This window comes from Hibiscus syriacus, unplaced genomic scaffold (genome assembly GCF_006381635.1).
Source record: "Hibiscus syriacus cultivar Baekdansim isolate YM2019G1 unplaced genomic scaffold, ASM638163v2 tig00000340_pilon, whole genome shotgun sequence".
NCBI lineage: Eukaryota > Viridiplantae > Streptophyta > Magnoliopsida > Malvales > Malvaceae > Hibiscus > Hibiscus syriacus.
Genome location: NW_024061783.1, coordinates 821,788 through 835,357, shown reverse-complemented (window position 1 = coordinate 835,357; position 13,570 = coordinate 821,788). Strand labels below are relative to the sequence as shown.

Below are 13,570 nucleotides of genomic sequence, written 5' to 3'. Positions count from 1 at the left end.
TTCAACCTATCTCCTCCCTATATGGAAATACAGGAGTACAGCAGACAGAAACAGACAAAGAAACCGATGAATTCCGCGTGTGTGTATTCAAATTTGGCAAAACCTGGGTTCTTTAAATGAAACAAAAAGCACCCATCAATAAATGTGAAAAATCATGGCACATTTAAGTGTCTAAAATCAGCTTTAGATTCTTCTAATTATTGTACCATAAATGGTTCCGACTCTCATTTACGTATATAAACCACAATCTCTCCACCCAGAAAGAACAGAGATCAGCGGGGGAGAAATGGGAAGAAGAAAGCTGAAAATCCTGAGACTGGAGAGCATCAAAGCAAGGCAAGCAACTTATTCAAAGCGTAAAACCGGGATCGTTAAGAAGGCGAAAGAGATCTCGATCTTGTGCGATGTGGATGTTGCTCTGCTGCTGTTTTCACCTACTGATAAACCAACCCTGTTTGTTGGCCGAGAAAAGTAAAAGGAATTTTCATTCTTTTTCTCCATTGAAATCCCAGATTTATCTTCCTTGTTGAAGCTCGATTTTTCATTTTTTTTCTTTCACTTTTTGAATGATCAAAAACAGGGGATTGAGTGATGTTCTTGAGAGATTGTCGAAATCGCCATACGAGGAGCGCGAAGAAAGGTATATAATATTTGTTAAAACAGTGTGGGGTTTCTTTTTCAATTTTTTCTTGGTTAATTGTAGGTTTGATCCTTGAATTATTCACTTGTTCTTATTTTGATACCTAAATTATCATCCTGTATGATAATCCAAGATTCCAAGTATCAAAATGATAAAAGAACAGGTATGATCCAGGGATCAAACTGTGAATAAAGCCATATGCCGAGGGACTGATGGATTTTGATTGTGTATTTGTTTTACCATCACCAGGAGGGAGTATACAATGCAGGTAGGTCCCTATTCCCAATCCTCATTTGGGGTTTTTTTTAAATTTTAATTTTGTATTTCTTAGTAATTCCCAATTAAAATTAACTATTTTATTTTTAAATGAAGATATTGAAGAAAATTTATGCAAATTCTGAGTCGGAATTTCAACAAAATAGCTCCTCACAAAATGCTAGTGAAAACGCCCAGAAGGTACATGAAGATCAACTGAGGGAGCTGAAGGGAAAATTGGCTGAGAAGAGCAAGATACTAAGGTATGGAAAATACTTGTAGATTTTGATTGTGTTTGTCGTAAAGAGACGAAGTTAGAATCAAATACTAAAAGGAGTAAATTGTTTAAATTTAAAATAATAAGGATTTATTAAGTGTTTAGTCTAAAAAACTAAAGGGGCAGAAGTTTAAAAAAAAAATGGCTGTCCCTTTTTCCCATATATATGGGGTAAGGGGGAGGTAAGATAGTAGGCTACCCCCAACACTAGGTTGAGAGCAGCTTCCGTAAGAGACCTCCGAATTATGAAATGCCCTCCGTGGGACTCGATCCACGACCTCAAGGTTAAGAACCTTGTGCTCTATTAACTGAGCTGGATGGTCATTTAAATTGATCGAGACTCAAAATGGTATTGAACCAAAAATTTTAAGAGAGACGAAAACCCTTCCTACTATCCATATACCTTTATCCATGTACACATCGATTTCAATAGTGTATGTAAATATCACGTGTTAAGATTTATGTATAAATCAACGTTTAAGGTTTGAAAAATTCTAATAATGAATATTTTAGTCATGTATGCAAGTATCACAGTGTCGGGATTTATATACATATTAATGTATAAGATTTAGAAAATCTAGTGTTAATACCTTACTTTGTTAAGAGAATGTTACGTGTCAAAATTTACAAATAAGATAACGCGTAAGGTTTAAGAAATACTAATAATTAATATTTTGATCAAGTATACAAATATAACGTGTCAGATTTATACATGAATCCATATACAAGATCTGGAAAATCTATTCTTAAGACCTTACTTTATTAAGAGAATGTCACGTGTCAAGATTTATATACAAATCAATGCTTATGATTTGAAAGCATGATATTAAAATTTTACTTTGTTAAGAGAATTTCACGTGTCAGGATTTTTACATGAATCGATGCATAAGATTCAGAAAATCTAGTCTTAAAACCTTACTTTATTAAGAGAATATCACGTGTCAAGATTTATATACAAATCAATGCTTATGATTTGGAATATATAGTATTAATATTTATGTTGTCAAGAGGATGTTACGTGTCAGGATATATATATGAATCGATACATAAAATTTAGAAAATCTAATATTAAGATTTTACTTTATTAAAAGAATATCACGTGTCGAGATTTATATATAGATCAATGCATAAGATTTAGAAAATCTAGAATTAAGACTTTACTTTGTTAAGAAAATGTCACGTGTCAAAATTTACAAATAAGACAACACACAAGCTTTAAGAAATACTAATAATTAACACTTTAATCATGCATACAAATGTCACGTTTTAGGATTTATACATGAATCGATGCATAAGATTTAGAAGATTTAGTCTTAGGACCTTACTTTATTAAGAGAAAATCGTGTGTCAAGATTTATATACAAATCAATACTTATGATTTGGAAAATATAGTGTTAAGACTTTACGTTGTTGAGAGAACATTATGTGTCAGGATTTATACAATAATCGATGCATAAGATTTAAAAGATCTAATCTTAAGATTTTATTTTATTAAGAGAATGTCACCTATAGAGATTTTACTTTGAAAATCTCACATGTTGAGATTTATACACAAGCCAAAGCATAATATTCATAATTAAAATTTTATTCATATCATGTGTTATGCACATAATACAGAAAGAATTTTAGTAATAAATTTAGTGATGTTGGATTGATAGGGACTGGAAAGACCCAAGCAAAGTGGAGGACATGGCACAAATAAAGGCTATGGAGGAACACCTCATTTCATCTCTCAATGGAATCCGAAACAAGAAGGTAACATCTTTCTTTTCAATATATTTGAAGACCTATTAATTTTTTTTATCCTTTTTATATATTTATATTATATAGTAATAAAATTTTGATTCGGTTGGTGTTACGAGTTAATATGATATTATTTTAGTTGATGAAAAACTTAATTTATTTTTAGAAAACATTTTTTTAATAGTAGAAAACACTTTTTTTATCAACAACTAATTTGTCTAGTAGAACGATGTATTAGATCCGTTAAATAAAGTTAGGGGTTCAAATCCTGACCATTGTGAATGGAGTAAACTGGGTTGGGAGAATTACCTTTACTTTTGTAGTACCTGATTCGGATTAGTCAATCAATAGATCGAATACCTATGATTATACCAAAAGAAAAAATAGAAAACATTTTTTTGATTGTGGCAAGTAGGAATATGAATATATATTTTCATTTGTTTTTGACAAAATACATATGGGTTAGTGTGTGTATGCGTTAGTATATATAAGGACAAATAGGGACGATGTCAGGATTAATTATTGACAGGAATCAAAATATTGAAGTTTTTAAGAAAATATAAAGAATTATTAAGTAATTAAATTTGAAATTCAGAAGACAATGCTTAATTTGTCTAATCTTTAAACTTACAACGATCTAAATTGCTATTGAACCAAAAAAATTGAGAACATTAAATTATTATTCTTTAGTTCGGCTCCTACTTAATTAAATATTTAATAAATTTTTATATTTTTAAAATTTAAATACTTATTTTTACATGAACCAAAATAATATTAGATTAAAATCTATCATATATATATATATATATATAATTTTCTTACAGGGATCGAGACCCTTTTGGACCCCAACATAGCTCTGCCCTTGGGGATAGGATACTATTACACCCATTGTAAAACTCTCTCTTACATATTTTTAAGATCATTGATATTCGTTGGAGAAAACGAGTTAATCTTAACATTTTATTTTTCCTCTTCTAACAATCTTAAAAAGATGTAAAATTCTTAGTTTTACACCGAGTGTAAGTAGATCGACAATCTTACCCATGTATATATAAGAAATTTATAATAATTATATTTAAATATATATAAAATAATATTGTGATAATTATTTCAGTTAAATCGGATCCATAAAATCCGTTGGAACTTATTTTTTCTAATATATACACTCTATAGAGTTAGGTTGGGATCATCCAATATGGATATTTTGGCCATCACTAATTGCAACCATGTTACTCTAGCTAAACTTTTTTCTATATTATATATTAAATCTTTAACTGAGTTGGTATTATAAATTAAGTAAATTCCAACTCAATTAGAACGTTTTGAACAAGCTTCCCTAATTCTTTAATTTGTTTTGACAGAGTCAATTAGCAATGGTGGAGCAGCAAGCCAGAGAAAGAGGTTTGGAGGTGGGTTTTTCAATAATTTTTCTTTTACAAACAATCTATTGGTCTAATGGAAAGAGTCTAAATCCCTTAAGTAAGGTTATAGATCTGAATCCTAGAGATTACGAATAAAACAAACTGGGTTGGGAGGGTTGTCATTGCCTCTGTAGTACCCGATCCGAATTAGTAGATCAATAGATCAGATACCGATAGTTATACCAAAAATGAAATAAACAATTTTTTTTACTATTTTCATTTCTACGTAGAAACATGCGAATCAAAGTTCATTTTAAAATAAAAATAAACTAATTTTTATAAAGCCGAACACAAGTCTAATTATTTATATTAGCTAACATATGTTTTTTTATATAAAAAAAAAAAGACTGCAGGGGAACAAGCATACTGAAACTTAAGGATGATGGAATACCGAAGATGTGTAGCAGCAATGAATGATACATGAAATGTGAAAATTGTGATTTTCTTTAATTTAATAAGGTCTCTTTGCTTAGCTATAAAGCTGAGACATGAATGAAAAAAAAAACCCTTGGTCATTTGCCTTGTTTTATTTTGGATTTGGTTGAATTTTGGAATCGAAAAGTGTCACAAGTTAAAGAGACAGATTGTTGCAGTTTGTATTAGGAACAGGGTTCAAGATTTTTCTTGAATTCAGGTTATTTATGATCGGGTCGGGTTAAATTTTCTTTTAAGGATAAAGTGAGGTCAAGATTGAATAATCCCTAACAATACCCAAAATTGGATCAAGTGTAACCTCCCTATATCCTAGTTAAGTCAGGCGACAAGTTGAATGGTAGAATATTCAGGTCAGATTCGGATGGATAAAAAATTTAGGGTAAATTATGTGTTTAGTATCTACTCTATCAGTTTTGATCCGCTTTAGTACTTAACTTTCATTTTTTTCAAAATCATAATTAAAGTATAGTTTTTGTTTCATTTTAGTATCCATATTCAAATTTAACATTAAATTTTGAAAAAAATTGAAAGTTTAGATACTAAAACGGACCAAAATTGATAGTTTAAGTACTAAACGCGTTAAGTTTTTAACGGTGGGATACTAAAATGAAACAAAAACTAAGCGTTAGGTATGGTTTTGAAAAGATTGAAAGTTTAGGTACTAAAACGGATCAAAATTAATAGTTGTACTAAATGCATAGTTTACCCAAAAATTATCCCGGAAGAAGAAAAGGATTATTATTATAATACATATTAATGAAGAATACGGTCAATGATCGAGATGATCAATAGATAACGAGATTACCTTAATTTTCTACTAAATAAACTACTTACAAGTTCATCGGTCAAAAAGCACTGCCAGAAGCAATGCATCAGAGAGCTTCAGTGAGCTGCACAGCTTATCTGCATTCACAAAATAACGAAAAAGAAATAGTAATTGTTTCATTTGATCATTACGGGTTAAAGATATACCAGCTCAGGATATTCATTCAACGGAATGTACTTTGTTAACTTGGACCGGCAGGCATTTGCGAAATTTTTGCAGGATTACTCTTCCGGCTCTTCTCGGACCCGTGGAGCCGTAACAACAAGGAATTGGTTACAACAAATATAGAGCTCAGGGCCATTAAACCACCTATTTGAACCGATATGTAAAATTGAAGCAGTTCAGCTATAGCCGATGGAAATGGCACATAAAACTAAAATTTTCCTTCACAATTTTCTGTTTACATACCGGAAAACGAGGGTGTCATGGCAATATCGAATTGGGGGAGTAAAACACCGGCCGCAATGGGGATGGCGACGATATTATATGCTATGGCCCATGATAAATTTTGGTACACTTTCGACATTGTTGCTTGTGCCAGATCTAGCGCATCTACTACCTGCTAAAGCAAGGCCTAAGTGAGATGCTAGGAATCTGACTGGTGTTTCTTCTGAGTGAACAAAACATCACTCTTCTATGAAAATGTTATGAAAAAGCACAATTGACTTGGCTAAAAAGCTTATAGCATCGACAAGTTTGTCTACCGTGTCACATGTAAACTAGAATTACGATATTAAGGAGAGCTGTTGCTTGTGCCAGATCTAGCGCATCTACTACCTGCTAAAGCAAGGCCTAAGTGAGATGCTAGGAATCTGACTGGTGTTTCTTCTGAGTGAACAAAACATCACTCTTCTACGAAAATGTTTTGAAAAAGCACAATTGACTTGGCTAAAAAGCTTATAGCATCGACAAGTTTGTCTACCGTGTCACATGTAAACTAGAATTACGATATTAAGGAGAGCATACCTGGGAGAGTCTGTTTCCGAGAAGTATAATAGATGCTGCATCAGAGGCTGCAGTTTCTTGTGCTTCAGTCTGTAGAGCAATCCCCACATCCGCAAGGGCCAATGATGGTGCATCGTTAATGCCATCTCCTACCTTTGAGGAAAAAAAAATATAAGCTGAATATATTTTCTAATCAAGCCACAAAATGTTAATCGAATAGTTAAGGTATCCTAAACCTTTCTTCCAAGTACTTCGAGGTATCCACCATAATTTGTGAATCGAATTGAAGGGGTAAAAGAAAACTAGTATGGTTATTTAGTTGCATCCACCATAATTTGGTGCAAATAACTGCTTTTCTTCGTCTCAGGAGACCAGGTGAATTTTAAGTATGTTTTATATTGTTAATCGAATTCAAGAGGTATGGTTGTTCTGGGAGAGAGAGTTACCATTGCAATGTGATGTCCTGCAGTCTGAAGAGTAGATATAACCCTTGATTTCTGCTGAGGTGTCACAGATGCATTAACAAATTCACGTTCTATTCCAACTGTCTTCGCAATAGTTGCAACCGCCTCTTCCCTGTCTCCTGAAATAAGGATTGTTTTGATACCCTTCTGCTGAAGCCTTGCATAAACAATGCAACAAAACAACCAAAAATAATAATTTAGGTTAAAAAGTAAGAATAGCACAAGGAAATGAAACATTTAAGTTGCTATTCTAGATGGAAACATAAAGAATAGAGCTTCATCTCCAATCATCAATGAAGAATATCAGTTGGGAATTGGCTACTAATCAAGACTTGAAATGCAAACCAAGCCAGGCAAATGGAAGAACTCGTCCACATGACTAAGAAAATGAAATATTACCTACTCACAGTAGATTCAGCATCAAACCTCAAACAATCAGATATTCCTATAGCACCGATAACCCCTTCTCCTTCGCGTCCAACATAGACAACTGTTTTTGAATAGTTTGATGCTGAAGATGACCGATGCGTTACAGCATGCTCTAAATTCATCAAATCAGATGGACTTGCTTTTATCTTGAAACGTTCGCTAACCCATTGTAATTTGCCAACTGCAACCAAACGTCCATTTACTTCAGCTAAGGTTCCAAAACCTGGTTCAACTAGTTGTCCTCTTGTTTCTGGGAGTGTCAAAGTCAACAATTCTGCCTTATTTACAATAGCCTTAGCAATTGGATGTGTTGCTGTTCTCTCTACTGCTGCAGCAGCTTGAAGAATTTCTGATTCATCATAAGTAAAGGAAGCCACTGAGGAGACGGTGGGTTTTCCTTCAGTGAGAGTCCCTGTCTGCACATTGAAAAGCAGAGTAATTTTAGAGTGAACTTCAACGTAGCACATTATATATATAGGGACGGAAGCAATATTTTATCTTAGGAGATGAAATTTTCAATAGAAAATACAAAGAAAATATCTAAAATATATATAAATTTGAAAATTTTAGGGGGCGACCGCCCCCCTTCGGTCCATCCCTATACATATATATATGGAGAAAGAGAGGGAGGGAGCAATTATTTTCGATGGTAAAAGTACTTTGTCAAAAGCTACATGGTCTACATTGGCCAAGCGCTCCAGAACATCTGCACCTCTTATAAGCAGTCCTTGTCTTGCTCCTGGCGTATTTCATTGCAGCAACATATAACAGAGTTAGTTGTTGTATGTAAAATGCAAAGAAGGAATAGATTTATATAACCGGTATGTTATTCTTCAAATTCAACAGAAAATGCATCAAAATCAAGATTTATTTACATGCTAGATAATTACCAAGAGAGGTGCCAACTAGGATTGCTGTTGGTGTGGCGAGACCCAGAGCACAAGGGCAGGAAACAACCTGGAAAGCAAAAATAGGCATTACAAACTGTTGGCGCAAATAAAATTTGTTTTGCTCAAATCACTCTCTGTGACAATTCTCTGATGAATTTTTTACATCTATTCAAGCAACCATCTTGAAATGATACCTGGTAATTCTCACTGTATTGAGATTACTGTCATAACAAATTAACTTTATTGGCAATCAAATGGATAAAAAATGCAAACAATCAGGCAACTAATATTTAGGCAATAAGCTGGTGAAGAAATAAAGGTAAACATAAGAAAACTCACTAAGACATCTACCGCAAGTTTCAAACTCAAAAGCAAGGGATCTCCATAAGGGCCAGCAATATCATTGAGCAAAACATCTGGAAATATGTGCGACCCAGCATAATACCTGGACGCAGAAAGCAACATGGAGAGAGAGACAAGATTAGCTGGTACACAATAAGCGGGATGCTAAGAGAAAATAACACATATATAAGCAACCAAAACAAAAGCCCACAGGACCAGCATTATCTGGTTTGAGTTAAAAGAAAAAAAGCATGGATAAAGGGTAACTCAAGAAATCAGAAAGTTAATGCAGAAAAATATACATCTAGAATAAAACAAGGTTTTGGGAAAAACGCATACTTGTCCAGCATTTACTTAAATTAATGACCCAGTTGTCACAAGTGTATGCAGAAGTAAAAGTATGCTGGATCTTGGGGGGAATGATCAGGAGTGAGCAACAAGAAATAGAGTGAAGATAAAACTGTCACACTTTGTCCATAGATAGGATTTCAACTATTTGAATTTCAGATTGAATGCCAATTACCCATTTTAGTTTTTCTGGAAGTATCTACGAGCAACAGAAATCTATTGTAATAATAAATATATTAGAATCCCATCTTGACCATCTATTTTAAGCATCTCATTATTATCACTCTATCTGAAGTTACATTAGAAGAAAAGACCCCATACCAAAAAGCAAAGGTTGCTGCGGACAGAGTCATTATGCTGTATACAAATGGCCCAGCTATAGCATCTGCGAGCCTTTGTACAGGTGCTTCTTGTCCTTGAGCATCCTCAACCTAAAAAATTGTTGCACCTTTTTTAGTCAGGATAAAAGGAAGCAACATTTTGTTATTTGATATTAGAAATTAAAAAAGAATGGGACAATTATATCCTGTGCAGCAGACACAGTGACTCATATCAAGCATCAGATTTCAGGACATGACTGTATGACTATTGACTAGTAACTAATCTGATAAAAAAGGTTCATTAGGGTACTAACCATGCGTATGATCTTAGAAATAGTTGAGTTGGAGCCTGTTGAAGTTGCTTCTATTCTTAAAGGGCCATCCTGAAATAGGACATTCATAAAAACAAATGATGATTGCATGGGTAATGGGTTCAATCTAATATTCTAAAGATATAATTTATAAAATATCCGACTAATACCAACATTTAATCTTTCTGGAAAAAAAAACTCATTCACGTCTAGTCATCCCAAGCAATCCAGCTAACATGTATTTTACTACAAAAGTTTATTCCTATATCTCTGAAATAAGAAATTGTCAAATACTTCTTACCCTTAAGTAAATGCTAGTGCCTAGCGGCATAATTCATAGCATTGCTAAATATATTCCTCAAAATATCTTACCCAATTTATTGTTCCAGCTGAGACCGTAAGGTCTTTTTCCTTGAATACTGGAAGTGATTCTCCGGTCAGCATGGATTCATCAACCACACTTCTTCCTGCAAAAACTTTTCCCTGCGTAGGGAATTCTAATTTCAGCATACGTACACATATGCATGTGGTAAATTTAATTATACAGAGATTACAGAAGGTTCATCTTAGTTTCATATCATTATCAATATGTTGTTAGCTTTAACTGAAAATACAAAGGGAATGTCTGTGTATGGACCAAGTTTATGAGTTAGACTATGATGTACTAAATTTTAACTCGACATATTAACGACTTACATCTACAGGAATTGTTTCTCCTGGCAAAACTAACACAGAGTCTCCAACTCGAATATCATCTGAGGGGACCTCGATGCAAATAGCATCAGAGCAAAGTACAGAATCAACAGAGGAATCAGTGTCTGACGAAGTAATCATGAGTCTTGACTGAGTCGATATCAATGACTGCAAAAACAATGATCTCGTGTGAAATCAATCAAATGACATTAAGACGAGTGGTATTGTAAAGGCATGTTATATAACTAAATCTTAGTTTTAAGGATCCATAGCCTGTAAGCCAGGAATCATTGATCACCAAGCATGACAATAAGTATAATAACACCACAAGAAAGTAATTTAAGACTCACTAAAAGTTCATAATTTAAGACTCACTAAAAGTTCATTCATGTCGCTGGATGCCCTAATCCTTGCTCTTTCTTCCAAAGAACGTCCCAGGAGCACAAAACCAAGAAGCATGACCTGCATGCCAAGATACAGGAATGCTTCATGAGAGGCTATAATCAACTAAACCAAAACTATCAGACTTCCAATCTAAATGGCTTCAGCATAAAAGAAATAATGAAGAAAAAGAAAACTTAGTGTTATGGGAAAAAACATAGTAATGGAAATATTGTAAATAATGATCTAGGCTACCTATATTATGACACTCTGGAATAATTATAAAGGCAAGAAAAAGATATTGAAAATTTCTAAATCTTTTTCTGTCCTTTGTCTCTCTCATCTTCTTGTCCTTGTGTCTTCTATTCTCTATTACTTATTATCTCAGGTTGTTAGCTAATTTCGACTTGGCCTATATCACTTATTATGATTTTTGGTAGCTATAGGAGAACCATGATATAAAAAATAAATCCCGGAAAGGAGTAAAAGTAGGGGAAATCACCGGTTCATCAAAGAATGAAGCATCCCATTCAAGTCCAGGGTCAAGAAGTGAAACCTACAAGAAAAGGAAAATATAAGCACCAACGGAACTTAACAGATCATGTACATGATTCTATTTTGAGAAAACCAAAGAAAAGAGAAGAAAGAAAAATCTCACTGCACTAATGATAAATGCAGCAATTGATCCAAATCCCACAAGAGAATTCATATTGGGTGATCCTTTCTTGAACGCCATTAATCCATCAACTAGCAAGTCTGCAAAACATTTTGGACAACTTTGATTTAAGCCAACCTTTACTCACTAGTCACTAGTGACAGCAGCATTAAGACACTTTGGAAAGAGTTTTGCAAGTAACTGCCTTAAGACCAAAGAACATATTCCTTAAATATCGGTTGTTTTTGAAATTCATGAAATTGTGCATGCCCATTTAGTGGCTCTCAAACTCAGGACCTTTAGGAAAAACAACACTCCCTTCTATCACTAAGGCTACTCAATGGTCAATCGGTTCATTCTCACAATTTATATAGCAAACAAAAATACAAACCCAAGGTTTCAAATCCATATTTCCAAACAAAGAAATTTCTCAAATACCAGCTAAATAAATGTTAATGCATGTGAAAGTAATAAGGGATAAAAACAACAAACCTCTTCCAGGCCCCAACAAAGCCGTCAAAGCCAATCCACCTTTAATATAAGAATTATGGAGGATCTCCAAAAAGGATCCTGAATACATAATTAAATTAAAGGCATCATTATCACATTTCAAATAAATAAGAAATTGAATGTATTGAATTACCATGGCCAATATGAATCCCTAGCGAATGCAAAAAATGTGAAACATGAGCTCCACAACATAGCGCCACCAATGTCCAAGCAAAAGCCACTCGATTCCTACTCTTCACCAACAATTCATCTTTCTTCTTCGACATTTCCTTCCATTTCCTCACATTCTCCCCGATTCCGAGCCCCGAAACCCTCCTCTTAGCCGTGAACCCGCACTCGCTGACGCGCTGAGCTATACTCTCCGCAACACTCTCCACGGTATCGCTCTCCATCACCTCCTTCTTCAACTTGATCGCCGCTGTCTCGGTCAACAAATTTACAACTGCCGATTCGACTCGCTCGTCGGAGGAGATAACTGATTTGACTCGGGACACGCATCCGCCGCACATCATCCCGTTGACATCAAGGAGAACCGAAGAATCTTTAAGCTTAGACGATTCCTCCGGCTTTAATCTAGTCTCCAATGAATTGTACAAGACCAATCCAGGAATTGACTGAGGTCGAAAATGGAAACGCCGGTGACATCGTCGTTTCAGCAAGTCAAAGCGGTCTACTTTGAGCTTCGCGTCATTACCGAAACAGAGCTTTGGCTGAGTTGATAGAGAGAGCCTTAACAGATTCCCCGCCATAGGCATTGTGTGTTCGCATAAGAAGACGACAACAAAGAACGCACTGAAATTTGAGGAAGACGATCCTTGATGAAACGAACGACGAGCACCATTGCTCAATAATTTAATAAGATTATCCAATTACAGTACGCCACGTAATTAGAAATATATCCACTTGCTTTTTTCGTTGCAAATATTACATTAAAAACTCCACCTAACCTTCGTGGTCGATAATATACGCGCCAGCCACATCAGCCTGAAATCTGGATTCAATTATAATTTTTTAGGATAAAACATTTTTTTGTCCCTGAACTTGGTAACATTTATCAATCGGGTCCTTCAATTTGTTCATCCACATTAACCTCTAAAATGTTAAATTTTGAGAGAGAAAAAAAAATCTCATTTAGCCCTTTTTTTGTCTTCTGTTTATTTTTCTTTTCACATCAATAATAATTTGTGATTTTAACTCCGACCTATTATTTGAAATACTATTAAGGGAGGATTAGATGACGAAGAGAATCAATGTCAACTTATGATTTTGACTCCGATCTATTTTTTGAAATATTATTAAGGGAGGATTAGATGACAGAGAATGTAGAATACTCTCCGAAAAATGCAACGCTTTCACATACACACCGAGTTTTATGTGCTCCCACTATAAGAGAACATAGACAATATCCATATAATATATGTTTATAATTTTTCTTAATTTATTGATAACACGCACGTATCTTACAAACGTAATTGTTCGAATTTGAATCTTATAGACAGAGGAGGACTCCCTCTTACCATTAAAATCGATTCTTCTTGTGAGAGAATTTCAATAATCATCTTCTTAAGATATAACGTCTTTGATAATATATTTCTTTCACAAGCCTATTCAGTTCAAGTAAAAAACAATATTTCAATTTAATAATCTTTGAGATATATATAAATAATTATGTATTATTTTGGTCG

At 34.0% G+C, this 13,570-nt stretch overlaps 2 protein-coding genes across 2 annotated transcripts; one reads left to right on the top strand and one right to left on the bottom strand.

Moving 5' to 3' along the window:
- The first annotated feature begins 286 nt into the window (after nucleotides 1–286).
- On the top strand, nucleotides 287–4,432 carry LOC120181697 (agamous-like MADS-box protein AGL30). Its single transcript, XM_039186812.1, has 6 exons — nucleotides 287–471; nucleotides 581–640; nucleotides 890–908; nucleotides 1,013–1,158; nucleotides 2,831–2,927; nucleotides 4,277–4,432. Exons 1-6 carry the CDS (start codon nucleotides 287–289, stop codon nucleotides 4,430–4,432), a joined length of 663 nt encoding a protein of 220 aa, XP_039042743.1.
- Nucleotides 4,433–5,547: 1,115 nt separating this feature from the next.
- LOC120201048 (copper-transporting ATPase PAA2, chloroplastic-like) lies at nucleotides 5,548–12,716 on the bottom strand. Its single transcript, XM_039201739.1, has 18 exons — nucleotides 12,019–12,716; nucleotides 11,868–11,945; nucleotides 11,379–11,476; nucleotides 11,223–11,276; nucleotides 10,715–10,801; nucleotides 10,343–10,507; nucleotides 10,019–10,129; nucleotides 9,650–9,718; nucleotides 9,337–9,446; nucleotides 8,665–8,770; nucleotides 8,326–8,392; nucleotides 8,095–8,174; nucleotides 7,406–7,851; nucleotides 6,989–7,163; nucleotides 6,564–6,695; nucleotides 6,006–6,156; nucleotides 5,775–5,906; nucleotides 5,548–5,674 (listed from the first exon to the last, which is right to left on the bottom strand). The coding sequence occupies exons 1-17, from the start codon at nucleotides 12,638–12,640 to the stop codon at nucleotides 5,779–5,781; spliced, it is 2,679 nt and encodes an 892-aa protein (XP_039057670.1). The 5' UTR covers nucleotides 12,641–12,716; the 3' UTR covers nucleotides 5,548–5,674; nucleotides 5,775–5,778.
- Nucleotides 12,717–13,570: the final 854 nt, after the last annotated feature.